The sequence below is a fragment of the Equus przewalskii genome, chromosome 17 (assembly GCF_037783145.1).
Source record: "Equus przewalskii isolate Varuska chromosome 17, EquPr2, whole genome shotgun sequence".
Taxonomy (NCBI): Eukaryota; Metazoa; Chordata; class Mammalia; order Perissodactyla; family Equidae; genus Equus; species Equus przewalskii.
This window is the reverse complement of record NC_091847.1, coordinates 9,192,120-9,217,123: the sequence shown is the minus strand read 5'-3', so window position 1 is coordinate 9,217,123 and position 25,004 is coordinate 9,192,120. Positions and strand designations below refer to the sequence as shown.

The window sequence follows — 25,004 nt, the reverse complement described above, 5'->3', positions numbered from 1 at the left end:
AGAGTAGCCCATAAACTGATGAGGAAAAGTTCTTTACAGAAGACTCACAGCCAATAAACAACAGAATTAAAGGAAATGACAGATGGAAAACTGTCCAGTTAATATCTAATGAAACAATCTAGGCAACAAGCATCATTTGCTACTAAAACCATTAAGTGAAAGGTTGGATGGGAAACATGCAACAGAGGGATCGGTTACAAGACCTGAACCCACTCATCAATCTTAGTATCATCAAAAGTGGGACAACCAGACAATATGGGCCTGCTAATGTGACACAGGTGGATGACGAACACACCAGCTATGAAGCATTAGTTGCAAAACAACAACTGAAGCTAATCAAATGTCTAGAATCAGATCTAACTACCAACTTTCTGTAAATAGAACAACATGCTAGATGACGCAATGACACAAAAAGTGCAATCAGCTAAATTCAGAATGAGGGGGATTCTAGTTTCTTCAACAAATATGAAAAAAAGGTGAGTGGGGGAGAAACTTAGCAATTTTAACAAAAACGTAAAGGTAACACTGACATCATTTGAATCCGGATTCAAACAAATCAACCATAAAAAGATGTTTTGGAAACAACTGAGGATAACTGAACATAGTTATTAGGTGCTACCAAGGAATTTTTGGTAACCTTGTTGGGTGTGATAATGGCATTGTGGGTATTTTTTAAGTCCTTATTTATTTGAGATACATATTGAAATATTTACAGGTAAAATGATATGACACGTGGAATGTGCTTTAAAATACTCTAGGAGGGAAAAAGCAAAGAGAGCTCAGAGAAACAAGACAGACAGAATGCTAAGAGTTGAAGCTGGATGATGGGTATGTGGGGATTCATTGTTTTATTCTCTTCACTGTTATGTATATTTGAAAAAAATCCATGACAACAGGTTGGGGAAAAGATACAACCCTTATGCATGGATAATCATCACAACGTTGTTTAAATGGTGAAAACTTGAAAACAACCTAAATCTCTAGCAACAGGATACAAATTAGGTAAATCATTACACATAAAAAGGAGTATCATGAGACCACAGAAACGACCATATTTTAACAACAAAAATCTATTAACTTTTTACATTGACTAAAACAAAACAATAAACAAACAGGCTGCAGAACAGCATGTACACTGTAATTGTAATGCGATAGATGCACAGAGAAATGCCCGGAAGGATATCCACCAAGATGAGGGCATCTCTGGGTGGTATTATATCAGGCAAGTTATTTTCCTCACTGTTCTTTGGGAACTTCTTATAAAGGCATTCACTCATATATAATTGTAATTTTTAGAGAGGGGGTTAATATTTTTAGTTTCTCAAATTTAAAATGAAGTTGAAGATATGGTTCTTATGGTGATGAAATGGCGTAAAATACTAAAAGCAATTATCACAAGACCTGGCACATACTCAGACATTCAAAAAATGTTAGCACTCTTCATTTCTTTTTCACATTTGAAAACCATAATAAAAGCAATTGCTTCTTTTAAAAAACAAACAAAAACCCTCACTCCTGCGAATCCAAAACCCACATACTTCCCTTATCTTCCTTCATTTAGTTATTTGTTGACACCTAATACATGTTTCATTTTAAAGTTTAAAACAAAACTCAGTCCTCATTAGCACATCTCTATAATGTCCCTTCTGAAACAGATATTTTCTAAGTACGATATTATCTACGTCCTTAGGTTATCTTTTCATTTTAGATGTGCACTGATCATTTAATCACATAGGTTTTTTACTCTCAAGGAAATGCCTGGGAAAATTCAGCATTCTCCCAGGACTAGGCTTCTCTGTAATTTCCTATGAAGAGGACTGAAGGGGTTGGTGGGACACGGAGGGATTCCTTCATACATGGAATCCCTTCTCCTCTTCTTGCTCCTTTTTTAACAACTGAGATATCATTTGTATACCATAAAATTCATCCCTTTAAAGTATACAATTCGGTAATTTTCAGTATATGCACAAGATGGTGCAGCCATCACCACTAATATCAGAACATCTTCGTCATCCCAAAAAGAATCCTGTTACCCATTAGCAGTCATTCCCCATCCCTCTCTTTAGTCCCTGACAATCACTAATACAATTATAATTCTTAATGAGGCTGTGTTGTTAGTGAAGGGGATAGGAAGATGCAATACGTTCCTTTATAAGTCAAAAGATCTCCATTCTACAAGGCTTGAAATACATAAAGAACATGCTTCAACTCCACACATACCAGTATGCACTGGTGAAGATAAACAAGCATCTTCCTCTTGAATTAGTCCTCCTTCTCGTATAAAGCAGAAACCAAATCAAACAGCCAGATTTGGCTTACTCTGACTGTACTGCTAATCAACTCTAAACATTTGGTCATGGCATATTTCACAATCTTCTCTCTCAAAATTCTGAGGCAAAAACAAAACAAAACAAAAATCTAGCAACCATCACAAAAAGAGAAACTAAATGTAAAAAAAGAAAAGTGGTAATTTAAGTCATTAAGAAAAGCTAAATTCATACCAATGTTTGCTCATTTAGCTGGCAAAACTTATCAAAACAGTTCATGTATTAAATGCAGTAACAGATTTTCTACACATTTTTTTTAAAATCTTTTTAGAGCAACTAGATGAAAACTTAGGGGAAAAGTGGGACTGAAGCAGTTAAGTACGCTTAGTGGATCCTAACTGAACACTGCTTGGGTATCACTCATATTTAAAAAACGAAAAGTTACTTTACTATTACCATAATTCCCAGAGAAAAATTACAGAGAATCACTGTGAGTTAACAGTGATTCTCTTTAATTTCAGATATGCAACCATGCTCCTACCAAAGGCACTGCTTTTTGCAACAAATTCAACTTTTGTTTATTTCTTCATGTAAGCAGACAATAAAGATAACATATCATCCCTATCATATCCTGACCACTATCTTCTCAAAAGCAGAAGAAAATTTTTAAATTTCTGTTTATAAAAGCAATATATGCCTACTGTGGAAATTTTAGAAAATACAGGAACACAGAAAGAAAACCTGTCATCTATAATTTCATCATATAGATTAATATCACTAACATTTTCACATATCTCTTTGCAGATAGTTTTTTTACACATCTATACATAGCTGAAATCTTGCTGTATATAAATTTTGCACCTGCCTTTTTCATTTCACATTATTCCATGAGCACTTCCCCATGTCACTGGTAACTCTCTATGCAAACATGCCACAGAAGACATCACCTTCTGGACGAATGTATGGAAATCGTTGCAACACGTATCTCTTATATTCTCCTGATACTGGGCATCAGAGACTTTCCCAATTTGAAAATCACTATTTCTAATTTCAGGCTTTTTTTTTTTTTAGGAAGATTAGCCCTGAGCTAACATCTGCTGCCAATCCACCTCTTTTTGCTGAGGAAGACTGGCCCTGAGCTAACATCCGTGCACATCTTCCTCTACTTTATACGTGGGATGCCTGCCGCAGCAGGCTTGATAAGTGGTGCGTAGGTCTGCACCCAGGATCTGAACCAGCGAACCCCGGACCACTGGATCAGAATGTGCAAACTTAACTGCTGCACCATCAGGCCAGCCCCTCAGGAGATTTTTTAACCATCATGCACACAGTTCTTTCATGGACACACATCGTATGCACAGAGGCCACACATTTTGGTTCCAAAGGACTTGGTTATTCTCAAGCAACCGTGATGCAGAGTCACTGCCAAAAGCCACATTCCTGTCTGAGAAACAAATATCATCCATATCATTAGGACTTTGGAATGAGCAAACCATAGGCCACAAATTCTTTAAACCACTTAGAAATGAAAGGCCATGCCCTCAATCAGTCAAAGAGCATTCTCTCCTATCCTAAACTTGCAATCAGAGCCCTCCCCTGGCCTCTAATACCAAGAATGTGAGGAGGAAAGACTCATTTAGTTTGCGTGTGTGTCACTTTGGTAATGGCTCTTATATAGCTGATCTTGAATTTCTACTTTAAACTCTCTTCTCAGGCGGACCAGCATCTCACAAAGGTTACCACAGACCAAAGGATCCAAGAAAGAAAGAAGACAGCTGCAGCTCCAAGCCCAACAGTGCAGGCAGCCAACATTCCAGAACAGCAAGGCAGGATGTAAAGTAGAACCAAAGACTTTTAGGGCCCATTTTCAATTACCTACCCAGCCAAGTAAAGACTAACAGAAACTTCCAATTCTTGGGGTCCGAGTGGTTAAGTGCACGTGCTCTGCTTCGGCAGCCCAGGGTTTCACCAGTTCAGATCTGGGCGCAGACACGGCACCGCTCGTCCAGCCATGCTGAGGCGGCGTCCCATATAGCAAAATCAGAAGGACCTACAACTAGAACATACAACTATGTACTGGGGGGCGTTGGGAAGGAGAAGAATTAAAAAAAAAAAAAAAAAGATTGGCGACAGACATTAGCTCAGGTGCCTATCTTAAAATAAACTTCCAATTCTTTATCTCTGTCCAAGAACATATTACTTTTTAAAATCAACATAAAACAATTTTCTCTGTCAAAAACTTTCAGTGTCCAAATCAGGTATTAAAACAAAATCAGCCAAAAAAGAATATGAGTTTGATCTTGGTGTATCATTCATTTTAAAAATAAGATTTCTTATTTATTTAACCTTATCTGCTGTTCCACTATATCAAGCTATTTCCTTCTGATCTCAGGTACCTAGAATCATTTCTCTCCCTCCCAAAAGGCCCTTTGTTCTTAGTAAGAAATAAGCAAATGTTTTCTTCCTAAACATGGTTCTAAGGTAATCAACATTGTTCTTCTGGCTGTCAGAAGAGAATGCTAGTCCACTCAAAATCCCTACATCATGTTTTTCTTATGTACCTGTGGACACCAAGCCAGTTCCCAGTCACAGTGATAAGAGCTTGATAAGAGTGAAAAGATCTGCTGAACTTTTTTTGCATTCCTTCTATTGAAAATTTAAAGTCACTACCCATTACTATTAGCCCAGCAGGAACTCTAAGATTTCTTTTATTTTTCTTACCATACTCCCTAAGCAAAGTGATTACAGAGTGAAGTTACCCAGAGGCTGAATGAGGGACCTAAAGGCCTTGACATTCTACAGACATCCATTCAAATTCCAGTCAAACGCTATGTGCCCTAGAGGATATTACTTAACCTTGAGAAGTTTCAAGGCTAACTAACCTCTGGGAAGTGGGGTAAGATTTAAGAATAATACAAATAAAAACGTACTATTATTTCTCACACACAGCACGAGATCAAATATCTGGTGGCTATCTTTATGATGTTCAGACAGGTCCTTTTCCATAATCTCCATCATCATTTATTCATTTTGGCAAAATATGCAAAGTAAACACTTCTAATTCACTTTTGACTTCATTCAAGCAAACTCATCTTTCTCTTTCATAGTGTGTCCACCAAGTGCAGGCTAGTATCTTCCCATCCAAGTCCTTTCTGATTCGTGCTGCTATGGATTCTCTTTTGTTCTTTACTAGGATCAGTTTTATGCTCATTTGAGTGCAGTTTCTTCCCACACTGAAAAGCTTTTACGGGTTCCACAGCTCACTTACACAGCTAGTCAAATGATGTGTGCAGTGACTTGAAGCCTCCCCCTCACTACAGCCTGGTTCGGAACCAACCTCCGGAAGCTCAGATACAGCCTAGCTTAGGGTTTTACCAGAGGGAAGAGGGTGATTCTGATAAGTCCCACTCAGAGATGACTGATATTTGTTTCCAAAATAGTTTTGTGGGTTTTTTTAAAGAAAGGAAAGGCAGGGTACATACCCTACAATCCAGTTTAGCACACATTTCAATGCACTGAGAGACCTGGCCAGTGAACTTGCACACGCTACGTGCAAAGACTCACAGCCGATGCGCCCTCAACAAGTCTGCTGAGATGAGGCTACTCTGCAACCGGACTGTTTATTCCTCTGTGGTCTCTCTTTCCGCCACTGTTTGGTTGTTCTGGAACAATTTAAATTCCTAACAGGTAACCAAAGACAGGCAACCATAGTGCTGTACCAACCACAAGGAAACAGTTAAAAAGAAACAACAGGCCCAAAATGGAGTCACTTGTGCTAAGCCCCTCTCGGCAAACCAAGACTTAACACCAAACCCAAAAGCAGTTTCAGCCTCTCCCAGGAGTGGAACTCTAAGCCAGTCAGTCTGAAATTTCCTGATCGGCACACTGTGGTAATCTGCCTGCTGGGACCCCTGCTTTCCTCTAAGCAAAGGTCACCTTGCCTGAAGTAATGCACTCTTTTATCTTCCTTGTCCCGTCCCCTCTGCTGTCTATAAAAACCTTCCATTTCGTGCAGCTCCTTGGAGCTCCTTTCTACTTGCTGGATGGGATGGTTCCCGATTCATGAATCACTGAATGAAGCCAATTAGATCTTGGATCTTCAAGTTTACCCAGATGAATTTTGTTTTTTAACAAAACGAAGAATACTACGTTAGCTGCTATAAAATAATTATAAAGCTAACAAGTCTGCAGCACTTACCATGTATCAAGCACTGTCTGCGTATGAACTCTTTTACCCTCACGACGAACCTATCAGATCAATATTGCTCCCAATTTACAGATGAGAAACTGAGGCCTAGACAGGGGCCAGCCAGGTGGTGTAGCAGTTACATTCATGCACTCCGCTTTGTAGCAGATGCCGCACATACAAAGTACAGGAAGACTGGCACAGATGTTAGCTCAGCAACAATTTTCCCTAAGCAAAAAGAGGAAGATCGACAACAAATGTTAGCTCAGGGCCAATGTTCCTCACCCCAAAAAAAAAAACCACTGAGGCCTAGACAGTTTAAGTATCTTACCCAGCATCACAGAGCTAGTAAAAGAAAGAATAAGGGATGGAACATGGATTCTAACCTAAGCAGTCTGGCCCCAGATTCCAGGCTCTTACCTCTTCCCTTATCAATTGTCTATTTTACAGAGCTGGATCCATCCCTGAAGAAAAGAGGGAAAGAAGAGTGTCAACTAGGAGTTGATGAGCGAAAGCCCCGGCATTACAAAGGGCCTGCTAACCATCTCTGCAGCTTGGGACCATTTGCCAGCAAGTTACAAAAAACAGTAGCTGGAATAGCCATAAGCAGGCCATGATTTCAGCGGATATGAAAGCAATTGCCAAAGTAAGATTCTAGAACACGGCTCCACAGAGACTAAGCACATTAGCTCTCCTTTGTCAGTGCTCCCATTTCTGGAAGTGCATCTCCTGCCCTAAACAAGATGTACCTAGTTATTGGAGATGGCAGAAGAAACAGAACAATTTTCTTTAAAGAAAGGGATCAAGATCTCACTCTATAAAAATAAATCCTTCTACCAAGGCACTCAAGGTGTCTCTTCAGAGCATAGAAACAAGAATGATTCTTCCAGATGGCTTCCTCTTCTGTCACCTCCAACCTGATCACTCCACTTGCTCCTTTATTAAAGGTAACAGTCCTGGGCAGAAAGCAAACAAATGTATATCTAATACCAATAAAGCTGACTTGGTTAGAGAACTAACACTTTTGAGGGCCCTAGAGTATTTTTTAAAAAGAAATCAATCTTTTAAATGCCAGTTTTATTATTGAAAAAATTTCCAACAATAAAAAACTTAATAAAGTAATAGTTAAACAATACCCTATTATGTTCTCCTCCCCTTTAAAAATACTCTATTAATAGTTTGGCACATGTCATACCTGATTTTTCCTTGGAATTCTAGTACCAAAATGCCAATGTTTTTATATGTAAAGCCATTCTTCCTGTTATTTTAAAAATGTGAAGTCTGAATGATTTATGTACTGACATAGAGTTAAAGCATAAGTGTTACAGCATATATAACTCCCTATGTACATCAATATATAATGATGCATATACATAAGGTTTTCTTGAGCTAAATTATGCTTAGCATTTTTTTAAAAGCCCACCTACTGTCAGCTGTCCTCAGTGTGTCTGCATGTTTCCATGGTGCCACATCCACCTGTGCCTTGGGGCCCTGTGTGTCTAAACCCTCCTCATCCATTTTACATGAAGAGCTGCACACTGAAGGTACAGGGTCTCAAACACAGTCAACATACGTGACCCCTCAGGGCTGGCCTGGTAGCACGTAGTTAGCCCCCAAACAATACTTACTGTGAGGAGACCAGCTTTCATCCACCTGCTCTGAATATACTTCTCTCAAAGCAGCACGACTGGGCAAGAAGCTGATCCTGGCTAAGGTAAGCTATCCTGGGAGATGGAAGGCCTGGCCCTAAGAGGACAGCAGGGAATCCAGCCCCTGCAAGCAGGCAAGTGGCTCAGGTCCAGGGAGGGCTGGAAATCAGGCCTGGAGCTTTCCATTTCCCAATCTTCCCACCATATCCACCTCCTAGTTTCCTCAATATCTCCCCTTTCCTCCTAATTTTAAATTATTCCATTTAGGAGTTCCAACAGAAATAAAGGGTTTGACTCTTAGAAAAATCTAAGCGATGAACAAACATAAGACGCTCAACTTTACCAGTTTTCATTTCCATTTCCTTAGTTACTACAAGATAACCAGAAGTGGTTTTAATAGGACAGCCAAGTGATACGTGCACATTTGAAATGTTAAAACAGCATATAACTCTCTGTGTACATCAGACATAAACGATTCAGATTTCAGATTTTTAAAATACAGAAAAGAATGGCATTATACCCATAAAAATATCAACATTTTAATACTAGGATTCCAAAAACTAGTATTAATAATCACTAATGATTAGTTCTCAGTTTAATGACATTGAGAAAGATAGAAAAGCTCTCACTTGATAACAGAGCTAAAAGTCCAAATAACATAGGGTCATGAGAAGAGAAAAGCAGCAAAATGATGTCCCCACACAGAGACAACACTATGCCAAGCACTGTGGAACACAGGGGCACGCCTCCGGTTGCTCACTCCTGACCACAGGAAGCAGAGGCTCAATGGTGTGCCTAAATCTACATAAAGAAGATGAGCTGTGGTGCAAACCTGGGCCTCGGATCCCATGTCTGAGTCTTCCCACTAGAGTTCTGCAGCCTCTCAAGCAGTCTAAACTACCAAGTTTCAACAAAGTTCATAATTCCCCCACTGGTCACACCTGGGCCACTTGCCCCCAAGCCAGGCCCTCTTTCTTTTAGGGGAACCCGTCCTCCTTATTTCGTCACATGACATGAGGTTTTCTGACTGGGGGCCACCATTTTCCTGTACTGTCACATTGCCCCAGCCACAATGAGTGGGTCATGGGTTTGGGGATTTGTTTGGGGTTTGTGGTTGTTTTACTCCAAGCTGGAAAAAGAGAGGCTCTTTCCTCTTGTGATGGAGCTGCAAGACATAAGCCACAACCACAGTACACACGAGTGCAACACTGAAGAGAAGCCTGTGTCCGAGGACAAAGCCACTGGTTGGACAGAAGCAGAGCTGTCCCCAACCCAAGTCCCCAGTGCTGTCTCTAGAGTAACCTCCGCCACCACCCCGGCCAGCGGTCTGCCCCATTAATGACCTTTTTTAGCTTAAACTGGTTTGCGCTCAGTTCTTGTTCAGTATGAAGTCCAACCAACTTCCTTACTTTGATCAGAAAGGTTATTAATAGTCATTTTCTTTACAAAGCTGTTTGTTAAAAACATTCCTTAGGTTAGCTAGAATCATATGAAGAATAAAATAAGATCACACATCTATCCCTCACTGCCCAACAAAAACAAAATTACTATCTACTTAGCATTATTTAGCATCTTCTATCTTAGCCCAGTTAAGACAAGCTGACATTTAGGTTACAGTAGGTGTGAAAGCACTTGGAAAAAGGAAAAGAACATTCCAAAGAAATAAATTATGATGGGTTCTTTCCTCACAACTCTCTTGGGAGATAAATCAATATTATTCTCATTCTGTGTAGAAAAAAAGCAAGTTAATGACATTAAATAACAACAGACACCCCAACTTCTTTAATCCACTTCAAAGTCGACTTTGTCGAAGTATCAGCACTTCCTCCTCCTAACTATTGACATCTCCCTCTCTGCTAATGTTTAACACATCCCAGACAGAACAGATTTTCATCAATCATTTAAGGGGGAAATGAGATTAACAAAAATAAAATTATTTACTTTATATCCTCTTAAGATTTGCTCTTATCTGAAAGAAGCAGAAGAAGTATTCTCTAACACTGCTTCTAGCAACACAGGGATATCTTTTGCCCATCCAAAAGGAAAAATATCAAGAGAAATGATAACACGCAGACTGGTAGAGAGGTACTCACCCACCACTGACAGGTGGGTGAGGCCCACTGTGACCCAGCAATTTAACCTTTCAGAACCGTCAGCACAGAGACACCCCAGGGGGCATAAACACACGTAGATGGCCACTGCAGTGACGCTCGGAACAACACAACTAGAAACCACCTAGATGTCGGCAACCAAGGGTGGATAAAGAAATGACAGGTATTATTCATGGAAGAGAATAATACACTAATATTACATTAACTCATAAGCGATCTAATTTATTGATTTGGAAAAATGGATCACGACATACATTTAACCTAAAAAAACAGCTGGCAAAACAGCATGTGTAGTATCATGGGCCTTACATAAATATTCTTTCCACCTTTTTTCCACAGATACCAAAAATAAAATAGTTAAGTCATAGCAAAAGACTATGAGTGATTTCCAATTTTTTCATTCTAACCTTATTGTCAGAAGTTTTGTTAGTCTCTTGTTTATACAACAGGCACATATCACTTTTACTATAATAAAAAGAAAATTCTTTTTGTTGTTGTTGCTAGGAAAGATTCACTCGGGGCTAACATCTGTTGCCAATCTTCCTCTTTTTTTCCTCCGCAAGACCCACTGCATAGTTGTATACTCTACTTGTAAGTCCTTCTAGTCCTTCCAGGCCCTCTAGCCACCACACCATGGCTACTGACAGATGAGTGGTGTGCTTCTGAACTTGGGCCACCAAAGCGGAGCATGATGAACTTTACCACTAGGTCATCAGGGCAGGCTCAACAAAATTTTTTTTTAAATTAGCGTTTGCAAAAATACTTCATTTAGGCAGCCTAAGAATCGTATTTGAAAAAATCTGTTCCCAAGATATGTATACAAATCACAAAGCACATAAGGCTTAGGACTCTCAGCCAAAGTAAGAAGTGAAAGACAAAAATGTCTCCAGGATTATTCTTCTAAATGCTCCTCAAAATTACTTGGTATTTTCAAGAGTGACAAATGTTGGAGAGGCTGTGGAGAAAAAGGAACGCTCATACACTGTTGGTGGGAATGCAAACTGGTGCAGCCACTATGGAAAACAGTATGGAGATTTCTCAAAATAGAGATACCTTATGACCCAGCCATCCCACTACTGGGTATCTATCCTAAGAACCTGAAATCAGCAATTCCAAAAGTCCCATGCACCCCTATGTTCATTGCAGCATTATTCACAATAGCCAAGTCATGGAACCAACGTAAGTGAGCAGCAACTGATGATTGGATAAAGAAGATATGGTATATATATACAATGGAATACTACTCAGCCATGAAAAAGGACAAAGTCGTCCCATTCACAACAACATTGAGAGACCTTGAGGGTATTATGTTGAGTGAAATAAGCCAGACAGAGAAAGACGAACTCTATATGACTCCACTCATAGGTGGTAGTTAACATATAGACAAAGAGAACTGATCCGTGGTTACCAGGGGAAAGGGGGGGTGGGGGGAGGGCACTAGGGGTGAAGTGGTGTACCTACAACATGACTAATAATAATGTACAACTGTAATTTCACAAGGTTGTTAACTATCATAATCTTAATAATAAAAAAAAAGTTATTTGGTATTTTTTCTTAAATTGTCTTCTCCAAAAAGAAAAAGACCAAATGCATCATGCAGGAAAAGAACTTGACCATCCACAGCCAATAAATCGTATTCTGAAGGCTGAAATCTTGAAGACTTCTCAAATTCATCCCAGTCCTTCATACGTCCAAACTAACACCAAAAACGCCCACTCTGTCCTCGTCCCTAGGGCGCTGCTACTCCAATCTGCTGCTCCCCCACGTCCCCTTCGTGCCAGTCCCACCACCCTCGTCCGATCCCTCACTCCTCAGGCCATCTTCAGCACCTGGTGCTGCAGGGCCCCCTCTCCCAGGGGTCCTCCGATGGCTCCACTGCCCCGTGAGTCAGGTCAGGGTCCTACTCCCCACCCTGGTTCCTCTACCTGGGAATCCTGCTCAGCCTCACTGCTGTACGAGCAGCCGGCTTACCTCAAATATTAGCTCTAGTAATGACACCGGCAACATGCTCCTTTGTGGAGCCCACTGAGCCATCTCTCTTCCCTCATCCAAAAGAGACCTACCGGCCGTCTCCTCCACAAAACCTTTAAGGATGACTAAACAGATTCCCACCAGTCAACAAGCCCGGCACAAAGCACTTCCTCATCTGTAATCCCATCCATTTGGTCCACAGTCAACAGCTGTCTTCGCCCCTACCCAAAAGTCCATGTAAAAGCTGCTGTAGCCAGATAAATTCCTCCAGGCTGACTGGTCTCCCAGTCTATATTTCAAGCCATTTTTATCCAATTTCTCTGGATTCTCTGCCCTGGTCCTTGTCACAGACCTCTACTTAATCTGTTCAAAGACAGGTAACTCAGTGGGGTCTACCAGCTCTTGGTTTTCTTTTCACCCCAGATGCCGTCTGACAATTTCCCCTAGTCCAAAGCTCGAGCTGGTGGATTCTGTCTACAGGAACAGCACAGCTGAATAACCTGGACCTCACTCAGTGCTGTCTTCTGTTTCATCAGTTTTCCACACTCTGCTTTTTTCCCCTTCTGCAAAGTGTCCCTTAATATCCTGTTAAATCCAGGAAAACATTTTGCTAATCTTTGCCTATGTCCCTTTCACAATAGTTATAAAAACTTACAGCTGGTCATCTCTCCATTTCTAATTTGGTTGCTAGGAAGCCCAGAGCCTGAACCACACTTCATCACATTATTTTATTAATGTTTGCAAATTATTAGGTTGCCTGAAATTCTTTACGAATATAAATGTACCTAAATAACTCTAATTTTAAAAACTTTTTTCTTCTTCAGAGTAGTTCCTTGTTCGGATAACTATCAAAATATACACTTAACTCCTGCTATACAAATAGACATAAAATACACATCTCAAAAATATATGGAGCCAAATAAATGAGGAAGAAGAATGACAGAATCAGAATATCACCCTTTGCCAGCCAATATAGTAAGTATTTTAGGCACAAATCATGCTAAAACAAGTAGGTGAAAGTTTGAGGAGAATAGGATATTCACATATTCTCAAAGAATCTCCCCACAAGATACTATTAATTACTAAGGGAAAAGATAGCAACTTTCTGAAGCAACCTGGCAAACACCTCTTTCACCAGGTAGGACCAAGATACCATGTGCCTCCTGATACAAGGCACTGAGGACACAACATCCCTTCCCAGGTATTCAGCCAAAAAACGCACAACCTTAATCTAATCATGAGAAACATCAAACAAGCTCAAATTGAAGGACTATACAAAATAATGGCCTGTACTCTCCCAAAGTAGTAAGTCAAGAAAGATAAGTAAAGACTGATGATGAGCTCCTCCAGATCAAAGGAGACCATACAGATGAGAACTGCATGCAACCTGTGATCCCGGGTTGGATCGTGGACCAGAAAACTGTTTTTTCTTTTGCTATAAAGGACTTAGTAGGACAACAGGTGAAATGCGAGTAAGAATCAGAGATCAGGTATTCGCACTCTATCAATCCTAACACTGATTTAGATGACCGAACTAAGAGTACACAGGTGAATGTCCTGGTTTTTAGGAAATCCACGAGTATTTAGGAGCAACGGACCACTGTGTCCGCAACACTCTCAAACAGCTCACAGCTGATGATAATACACACAGAGAGAGAGAAGGATAAAACAAACGTGATGAAGTATTAACACTGGGGTCTGCGTGAAACATATGTGAAAATTCTCAGTAGTGTTTTTGAAACCTTCTTGTTGATCTAAATATTGTCCAAAATAAGGAGTTTAAAAAGTACATATGGTCATGATTCTACTAGGATCAGTCAAAGAACTGTTTTAAATACACTGATCTTAAATATTTTTGGTTTTTTATTAAGTACAAAATGAGTGCTTATCTCTCACTCAGGACCGAGTCTCCTCAAGCAATCACTGGTAAGTGGGGGGGATTATCCTTACACTCTTTTCTTTATGCCCCAATAAATAAACTCTTAATATTGTTGCTACATTATAAAGAAAGTAATAACACATATGGCTTCAGATGTGGGCTCTGGAGTCAGACTCTCCAGGTTAAAATCCTGCCTCTTACACTCGCTACTCACGTGGCCTTGGGCAAGCTCCTTCACCTCTCTCAGGCGGCCTCCCCAGCAGAGGGATGGGAATAATCCCAGGGCTCCTCACACAGGACCACGTCATGAGGAAACGCGCGAAGCACTTCACGGTTTCTGGCACATAACGAGTGCTCCAGAATGTTAGCTATTAGGAAACGCCAGCTCTCCTGTACTCATCAGCCTCACTGTTGGCGCCATGTCCTCACCCCAGCTGTTCCTTTTTCTTTTTGCTTTGACATTCAATTTATGACTTCTCCTATTGTATGTATCCTTATTTAAATTTTAGCTTTCTGAAACAAGGTGAAGTATACGCTAAAAATAAAAAGAATAAGTGAGGGGCTGGCCCCGTGGCCGAGTGGTTAAGTTCGCGCGCTCCGCTGCAGGCGGCCCAGTGTTTTGTTAGTTCGAATCCTGTGCGCGGACATGGCACTGCTCATCAGACCACGCTGAGGCAGCGTCCCACATGCCACAACTAGAAGAACCCACAACAAAGAATACACAACTATGTACCGGGGGGCTTTGGGGAGAAGAAGGAAAAAATAAAATCTTTAAAAAAACAAAAAAAAAGAATAAGTGAAATCCTCCTAAAGCTGGGGTCCTCGATCAATGGACTGGTGGTTTTAAGCTCACCCTTAGAACTCTCGGCCAGCTGCTGCTCTGCTCTTTATTGTCAACAGTGCATAGCTCAAGGATTCATCTTATTACAAAAGATCTGAGGCCTCTGTTCCAGGGCATAGCTGACAACAACTCCAGGAAGCCACGCAACCTCGCTCCCACATAAAAGTTACCTTCCTACAGATCTCGTTATCATCTGGCCCAACAACTACAGGATATCTTCATCATCTTCCTTTTACTGACCACAGGCTACGTACTAAGCGCTACTGGCACCTTATGTACTGGCTCACTGCATCCTCATAACAACGCTTTCTAGTAGACACCATGACCCATTTTACAGATGAGGAAAGATACCTGCTCAAAAATCTAAGTGGCAGTGCCAGGACAGGAATCCATACTGTTCATATTCAAATCTGAATTATTGCCAATATATTTTGCTGCCCCCGCATATACATACACACGTATTTTGGAAGAAATTCCATTAATTACATACATCAAGGACACCATTTTTACGTGACAATCCACATAAATTTTCTTGAAATAACTTTTCCTGAGGTTTTTTTGCTTTTGCTTAATACTGTTCACGGTACCTTTTCTACTTACAACAGAGGCACCTGTCTTTTTTTTTTTTATTAAGATTATGATAGTTAACAACCTTGTGAAATTACAGTTGGACATTACTATTAGTCATGTTGTAGGTACACCACTTCACCCCTAGTGCCCTCCCCCCACCACCCCCTTTCCCCTGGTAACCACGGATCAGTTCTCTTTGTCTATATGTTAACTACCACCTATGAGTGGAGTCATACAGAGTTTGTCTTTCTCTGTCTGGCTTATTTCATTCAACATAATACCCTCAAGGTCTATCCAGGTTGTTGTGAATGGGACGACTTTGTCCTTTTTTATGGCTGAGTAGTATTCCATTGTATATATATACCATATCTTCTTTATCCAGTCATCAGTTGCTGGGCACTTACGTTGGTTCCATGACTTGGCTATTGTGAATAATGCTGCAATGAACATAGGGGTGCATGGGACTTTTGGAATTGCTGATTTCAGGTTCTTAGAATAGATACCCAGTAGTGGGATGGCTCGGTCATAAGGTATTTCTATTTTTAACTTTTTGAGAAATCTCCATACTGTTTTCCATAGTGGCTGCACCAGTTTGCATTCCCACCAACAGTGTATGAGCGTTCCTTTTTCTCCACAGCCTCTCCAACATTTGTCACTCTTGGTTTTGGATATTTTTGCCATTCTAACAGGTGTAAGGTGATATCTTAGTGTAGTTTTGATTTGCATTTCCCTGATGATCAGTGATGATGAGCATCTTTTCATGTGTCTATTGGCCATGCGTATATCTTCTTTGGAGAAATGTCTGTTCATGTCCCCTGCCCATTTTTTGATTGGGTTATTTGATTTTTTGTTGTTGAGCTGTGTGAGTTCTTTATATATTATGGAGATTAACCCTTTGTCGGATAAATAAATTGGTAAATATTTTTTCCCAATTAGTGGGCTGTTTTTTTGTTTCAATCCTGTTTTCCCTTGCCTTGAAGAAGCTCTTCAGTCTGATGAAGTCCCATTTGTTTATTCTTTCTATTGTTTCCTTCGTCTGAGGGCTTATGGTGTCCAAAAAGATTCTTTTGAAACTGATGTCAAAGAGTGTACTGCCTATATTCTCTTCTAGAAGACTTATTGTTTCAGGCCTCATCTTTAGGTCTTTGATCCATTTTGAGTTTATTTTAGTGAATGGTGAAAAAGAATGGTCAATTTTCATTCTTTTACATGTGGCTGTCCAGTTTTCCCAGCACCATTTGTTGAAGAGATTTTCTTTTCTCCATTGTAGGCCCTCAGCTCCTTTGTCGAAGATTAGCTGTCCATAGATGTGTGGTTTTATTTCTGGGCTTGCAATTCTGTTCCATTGATCTGTGCACCTGTTTTTGTACCAGTACCATGCTGTTTTGATTACTGTAGCTTTGTAGTACGCTTTGAAGTCAGGGATTGTGATGCCTCCACCTTTGTTCTTCTTTCTCAGGACTGCTTTAGCAATTCGGGGTCTTTTGTTGCCCCATATGAATTTTAGGATTCTTTGTTCAATTTCTGTAAAGAATGTCATTGGAATTCTGATTGGGATAGCGTTGAATCTGTAGATTGCTTTAGGTAGAACGGACATTTTAACTATGTTTATTCTTCCAATCCATGTGCATGGAATGTCTTTCCCATCTCTTTATGTCGTCATCAATTTCCTTCAAGAAAGTCTTGTAGTTTTCGTTGTATAGATCTTTCACTTCCTTGGTTAAATTTATCCCAAGGTATTTTATTCTTTTTGTTGCAATTGTGAATGGGACTGAGTTCTTGAGATCTTTTTCTGTTAGTTCATTGTTAGCATATTGAAATGCTACTGATTTATGTATGTTGATTTTACACCCTGCAACTTTGCTGTAGCTGTTAATTGTTTCTAATAGTTTTCCTATGGATTCTTTGGGGTTTTCTATATATAAGATCATGTCGTCTGCAAACAGCGAGAGTTTTACTTCTTCATTGCCTATTTGAATTCCTTTTCTTTCTTTTTCCTGCTGAATTGCTCTGGCCAAAACCTCCAGTACTATGTTGAATAAGAGTGGTGAAAGTGGGCACCCTTATCTTGTTCCTGTTCTGAGAGGGATGGGTTTCAGTTTTTGTCCGTTGAGTATGATGTTGGCTGTGGGTTTGTCATATATGGCCTTTATTATGTTGAGGTACTTTCCTTCTATACCTATTTTATTGAGGATTTTTATCATAAATGGATGTTGGATCTTGTCAAATGCTTTCTCTGCCATCTATTGAGATGATCATGTGGTTTTTGTTTCTCATTTTGTTAATGTAGTGAATCACGTTGATTGACTTGCAGATGTTGAACCATCCCTGTGTCCCTGGTATAAATCCCACTTGATCATGGTGTATAACCTTTTTGATGTATTGCTATATTCGGTATGCCAAAATTTTGTTGAGGATTGAGGCACCTGTCTTTTTAAACTACACCCAGAAATTCACCTCTTGCAACCGACAGAACAACACTACAGGGAAAACCTAGGGAGAATGAACAGCCTCTGACGCGATTTATCACTTGATGGCACCACCGAGCAGTAGGCCAGAAAAAGAAACAGAAGTCACTTAATCGGAATCCAATCATCTTTTCTGGCTCTCCTCTCAAGGACACAAGGGAGAAAATAAAAACCTCACTGAAAGCAAAGGTTTTGCAGATAGCCACGGGAACCAAGAGTAACCTCTCCGATCTGTCAACACCTTCCCCTCACGCCCCCAAACGGCACCTGATCCAGGGCAGGGGTAACACTGTGCTCTGTAAAGAAGCTTAAGGAGAGACGAGATCTTCTACAGCCCCGTAGAGATAGCGCTGCCCAGAAAGGGAGGAGCAAGAAAGGCAGAGAGGCTCCTCTGCACCTGTGCAGCTCACTCCTCCTGATTCTTCCCGGCCCTATTTAATTCTATCTCTCCGATGAAGCACACCCTGGCGCTTTTGTTGTTCACACTACAGCACTGACAGATGCTCCAACGATGCAACTGGACAGCCAGTTATTTCCATCCACCACTGGGCATTGCCCTCATCTGCCTTACCTGTCCCCCACTTGGACCATAAAGACTGCTAGGGCACGGACAAAGGAAACCCTAGGTCACTAGGGAACCTACACATCTCAAATACAAGGCAGCACAGCACGGGCCTTCAGACAGCAGTGCACAGGGATGAAGTCCACACACAGGAGATGGAGACAGAGCTAGACTGGCCGCCCACTGGCCACGCACGCACTGTGAGGGCAGGGACCAGGCCTGTCTTCCCCACTGGATGCCCAGCCCCCAGGGCAGTATCTGGCACATCGCAAGCATTTAATTAACTTCCACTGTTGCCTAAACGCCTGGATTCAAATCTCAGAAACCTTAATTACTGGCTCTGTCACCTTCAACAAGATGAAGATAACAGTATCTACCTCATATGTCAATTGTAAGCCAAAAATGAACACACATTTAGCACAACTTCTGGTACACGGTAACGGTCCCATAACCATGGGCTTTCATTATTATTCCACAACATTAAATACAGGTCCACAATCGCTTATCCAAAACTCTGGAGGCCAGATGGGTTTTGGAATACAGAATTTTTCAGGTTTTAGAAAGGTAAAATAGTGCACACAGTTTTATATATATAAATAAATATATATCCCCTCGAACAGAATCTGGGGCAGGAACCCACAATCGAACATATTAATATTTTTGCAGCAAAACATCCCCTAAGCAAGTAAATAAAGACTGTAAGGAGGCTCATGTTAGTTCACTTCAGGTCAAACGACAAATGAAAAACACTAGCTTTTCAGAGCTGTTGGGATTTGGGAGCTGCGAAGACAGGACTGTGGGCCTCTCTTCACAAAAAGCACCCGGTCCCCTCAAGATGCTGTGTTTCCACCGAGCCCACTGGAAGGGGAAGAGCCGGCCCCATGAGGATCCGTGCGGCCGCCCAGTACCGCGCCGTTCGGCAGGATAAAATTTGTCGAGATCAAGTGGGAAACCTGCGCAGCACCGGTCTCCCTCAGCCCCTCCAGGGCGCCCAGGCAGCCTCTCCAGGTCAGACCACTCTTACCTTTCATCCCTTCTCACCTCAAGAGGGAGGAGGGAAGAAAACAAAAGTAGCTGGAGGTACGTGCAGGAAGCTACCCCACCATCCTTCTCTTTCTTCAAGTTTTAATCAAGGAAAACAGGAAGAGGAGACCAGATCCACGAGGGCAGCCAAATTCAAACTGTTTGGTTGTTTTTATTTTTAATGTCTGAGTAGTCCAGAAAAGAAGGCTCATAAACAAGTCTCCCATCTCCCTCCATGCCATGCACGGTCACTGTGACAACACAGAACCCACTGAGTCCTGGCAGGTTGAACAGCACCCGCACGGGCAGCCCTGCGGTGTTCTGGCTGTGTGAGGGCATTATTTAAATAACCAAATACTCAACCCCCAGGATGACTTCTATTACCCGAGAAAGTCTAAAGCCAGGTCGCAGCAGGTACGAGTGGCGCCAGGAGAATGCATACTGATCCTAATAGGAGTCAGCGAAAGAGCTAAAAAGAGCACGTTTTCCTGAAATATCATATAAAATGCTCCAAAAACAAACTGTGCTCTGTTTAACCTAAACGAATGCAACCCCCATTCCCAAATTATATGCAAATTACCAGCCTCACTCTTCTCCCAGAGGAATCATGATTGGTTCCCAGCACTGAAGAAAAAGTGTTTACACACAGCAGGTGCTCAGTGTTCGGGTTCAGGGGCTGGCAAACTACGGCCCACGGGCCACACTGGCCCTCCGCCTGTTCCTGTAAATTACTCTTAGTGGAACACGGCATCCAGTTCATTTGCTTCTTGTCTGTGGCTGCTTTTGCACTATAATGGCCCAAATGAGTTGAATATTTGCAAGAAGACCATCCGGTCCATCAAGCCTAATGTATTTATTATGTGGCCTTTAACAAAGTTTGTGGACCCCTGTTCTTATGGAAGGAGCAGTGGCTAGGAAATCAAAGAGACCTACATTTACATCCCAGTTCCATAACCACGAGCAGAAATTACCTCCTAATTCTGGGTAATTTCAGTTACCTCATGTATAAAATCAGGATGCCACCATCTATCCTGCAGGGCTGTTGTGAAAATTCAATGAGATAAGACAGATAAAATCCCTAACACATAGTAAGCAGGCAATAAATGGTAGCTACTAAACTGCAATTAGTACCTAATAGATTTGTCAACCACGTTAACACTTAAATGTAAAGTAACTCAAGCTCCACCCAACTGTTTTTCTAAATAAGACACTGGGCTGGCATTTATCTACGTTCCCTGTTAACAGAAGGAATAACGACACCCAAATACCATTGTTTTGGAAGGTGAAAATGACTTCCCTTCTCTCCTCCTTTCAGTCCTTAATTAAAAACAAAAAATTTCAAGAAGCCAAGCTTCAACATTTTGTTTAACATAAAGCAAATCCCTTCAATCCATAACATACAAACATGTCAAACAAAACCTAAAACGTACCTCAGGCTCTGAATGAGAAATCTTAATCAATCATCGAGAAAAAAAAAAAGTGAGGGGGAACTAAAAGAAACGTTTTCAGATTTTGGTAAAGCTACTGGGAACGCCTGCGGAGCAGCCTCGCTAAACACCTGGGTTCACTCGTGTCACCAGTACTCGTTGAGCTCCTACTATGGTCCAGGCTGTGGGCTCCAGGTGTGAATGAGGCACGCTGTCACCACACTTAAAGAGCTCATAAACAAGAGGGGGTGGCGGGGGCCAGCAGTGTATACAGTTAGAACCATAAGACAGGGCCCTGACCGCAAAGCCATCTGCATGAAGTCACCTAAGATAAGAGGGCCTGAAGCCTCCCGAGAGTGTATCCAGTCAAACAGCTGCACTGCACAGACAGGTAAAGTGACTTGTCTGTGATTACATGCAACTGGGGAGCAAACCCCATCTTTCCTTTGCACCAACCTGTCTTTCTTAGAAATTATGTCACAAAGGGTCAAGTCTTAATCTTTCACTCCTTTGTGACCCTGCAAATGCTATTCTGGAAAAACTACCCAATCTTGAAAACTCTGGATTCCTCCAGGCAGTGTTACTCCTTTCTTCTTGACTCTTCCCACCCAATTCTGTCTCTCTATGATTGCGCATGATACTATATTATAATCATTTGCTTATTTGTCACTGCCCACCTCCAGACTACCAGCTCCTTAAAGACAGGAAGCAAGTCTTGACAGCGACTGCTGATGTCTGAATGCTTATTGGGTGGCAAGCGTGTGATAGCTTTATACACACTCTTTCATTGAGTGCTTATAATAACTTGATTATCCCAACGTTACAGATGAGGAAACTAAAGCTTGGAGAGGTTAAAAAAGCTCACGCAGTCTAACACACTCCATAGGTTACTTATTTAACATGCGTGTTACCTCAGTCCTGTCCCTAACCTCCTTCCTAACAGGAGTCAGACATTGGTCAAGCATTTCCCCCTCCTTCACACCAGATGCTTCATTCAGTGGAGGGTGGACCCCTTCTTAAGGCCAGGAGGTTAAGCATGATGGTTGAAAGCAATCGTGGACACTGTCAATTTCCCAGTGATGCCGGGGTGGGCACGCAAAGCCATTCTGGCCACTGTGATGTGAAAGTCTGCTGGCAAGCTTCTGAGGAAGGTTTCCTCTCAAGTAAAAGACACACGGACACTCTTCTTCCCTGGACACTGCCTTTACTGCAGCCTTCTTAAATTCTTAATGGGAATTACTCAACCTCCTTATAGAAACTTTGAGTCAGTTTTCAGGCACTTTCAGCCAGAAGCATCGTAATATGCACACAGAAAGAGTGGTGGAGCCGTGATTTAAACACAGACAAGGTGTGTCACAGACCTCAAAAACGTATCGACTCGACTATCACCTCTCATTTCTGTAACACTCCCACCATCCAGCACCAGTGCTGAGCACATAAGAAGCACTTGCTAACTTCAGCTAAATGAATAAACAGATGAATCAGTAAAATTCTAAGCTCAGCTTCCAAAGACAGGATAAATTTTATACCCAGTTGTAGGTGAAATATTAGGGTCCTCGGTAACATCATTAACAAGTATAAGGCCTGCTGACTCTTAGACGAGATAGAGGCTTAAGTATTTGGAAAGCAGAGTCTAAATCAGAACAAACAAAGGAATCTGGTAGGCACCAGTTTCCAAGTGCAAATCAATCTCAGAAGACTGGGTCAATAAAAAACTATGAAAGATTCTGTTCCTGTGAGCCCCTTTCACAACGTCTATGGCACCTAGTAGCAGTTATACAAAGTTCCCACTCTTTCTTCCAGCTCAACCTTGATCTAAAGGGGCCACCTCTTGGCAAACTAAAAGACAGTATGGGGGGGCGGCAGGCAAGGAGAACGACACCTCTGCAGCACTTCAAGTCCTGCCCAGTTTCATTCATGAAAATTCAGTCCTTGAATGGGAATATGGGCACCCGTCACAACTCACGTGGGTCATGGGACCCTGCGGCCCCCTCCCACCCACCAAGGCCGCATTAAGAGCCCTGATTTTCAGAACCTGAAGGACATCCTCCAGGCCATTACACACAGGTCACAGGAGAATCCTTGGCAACTCAGACTATTTCTAGCCAGGCACCTGGGCCAACTTCAAACCAGTAACCTGAAGGTAAAACGTTCCACATCCTATTGCCAATTCCATCCCCCAGAGAAAATCAGTGAAGACATTTGTTATTCGCACGAAGGGCCACTCACCGAGGTCTCATGACCCATTGCTGCAAGACACAATATTCACTTTAACTTCAAGGCTGCAAGTGCTTGTAAACTTTCCAACATAAAAGCCTCTCTTTATCTGTTCAGTTAGCCTTCTCTCAAAGTGCTAAAGGATAAGGCTTTTTTGATTTCCAACAAAAATCAAAGAAAACTCTACTTGCTCTAGAATGAAATGCCCAAAAGCCACAACCTGACTGAGTGTCTTATTGGAAGCCAAGGAATCATGTTCACTGCTCACAAAGGATTTTTTCCTAAGGCCCAATTTTGATTCACCAAGGCAGCCTGGCCACTTCTAAGAGTGCCTGGTATAGCACAGCTTACCTTGTAATTGCTAGAGTTCACCCACGAGGTAGCGAGTCCATCCACAAGCTTATCTAACATAGTCTGGTCATGCTCAAGGTCAGCAGACTTCTGCTTGTCTGAAAAATAGTCTATGAGTTCTTGGCCAACCTGCAGTCGTTTCCCCACATCCTTCTGCAACACCTGTGCCAGGCAGGACTCCATGCGCGGCTCCATGGTGGAATTCAAATCCAGATGCAGCAAAAGCTAGAGGGCAGTCAGGGTGACAGCCCCCGGTAAACGTATCCAGGAGGTGGCCTCTTTGTTTGCTGAAGGTTACTAAGAGCCTGTGTTTCAAAGATGCAATCCGCGGAATGGCAACAATGCACCATGTGTGTCTGAAGAGCAGCTGGGAGGATATTAAAAGTCCAATTTAAATAACTAGTAGGAGATAAAGGAGTGAGTGGCAGAGCGATGTTCTACTATTGGGTCTGAAATACTTCATAATTCAGCAGTCCATTCTGAAAAGTAAGAGAAGAAAACGACAATCAGCACAGATAACATAACACTCAAATGTTATGAAACAGTAAATCACCGACAAAGCAGTTCACGTTGTAGAATCCTTTACAATCACAAGCGGAGTGAGAAGCATGAACGCTTGGCAACCACAGCAGAATAACATAATTATTATTTTTATCAGGAAGAACACTGAAGCCCAAAACAAAGAGCCAATGAGCTACACAGTTGGTGGGTTGATATTTTACACAATTTTCCAGCTTGTAAGTGCACCAGTCAGGAAAGCAATCCTCTGCTTTAGCTATCATATTTATTTCTAGCTTAAATTTTGCTTCCCTCTAAAACCCTACCACCACTCTGTGTCTGAATCACTGCAGGCAGAGTAAGCAGCTTACTGCCTCACTCTCAATTTTCTACAACATCAAGTGCTGGGCCGGCCCGGTGGCACAGCGGTTAAGTGCTCACGTCCTGCTTTGGCGGCCCGGGGTTCACCGGTTCAGATCCCGGGTGCGGACATGGCACCGCTGGGAAAAAGCCATGCTGTGGTAGGCATCCCACATATAAAGTAGAGGAAGATGGGCACAGATGTTAGCTCAGGGCCAGTCTTCCTCAGCAAAAGGAGGAGGATTGGCAGCAGATGTTAGCTCAGGGCTGATCTTCCTCAATCAATCAATCAATGACCAAGTGCTGGATATGGGGCAGGCCCCTCAGAAACACCAGTGACCAAAGTGGCTGGCCTGGTAACAGTAACCAAAGTCAAAGGCAGCACCTACACCAACCTTGCTCAGCGGCTTTACAACAGGGTGAGCAGTAGTCCCAGCCTCTGCCTCCCGCCAACAAAGAAAAGAGAGTGACGGAGGGAGAAAAAGAAACAGGCTCCCATCCTGATCCGTTATTGACACAGTATTCTCAGCTGACAACAGCACCACTTAGGCCTGGCGTTTGTTATGAAATCAGGAGATCTCAAAATCATGTTTGGAGTGGCGCAAAATACAGGAAATAGGGAAA

General features: G+C 41.8%; 1 protein-coding gene across 49 annotated transcripts in view; it reads right to left on the bottom strand.

Moving 5' to 3' along the window:
• The window catches only part of CLASP1 (cytoplasmic linker associated protein 1), a 258,954-nt gene that overhangs the window by 205,429 nt on the left and 28,521 nt on the right, over window positions 1–25,004 (bottom strand). For all 49 annotated transcript variants that reach the window (XM_070581077.1, XM_070581036.1, XM_070581055.1 and 46 more), the window contains exon 2: window positions 23,523–24,001. In XM_070581077.1, the coding sequence (XP_070437178.1) occupies window positions 23,523–23,717 (195 nt within the window). In that variant the 5' untranslated portion in view covers window positions 23,718–24,001. The remainder of the gene's footprint in view (window positions 1–23,522; window positions 24,002–25,004) is intronic.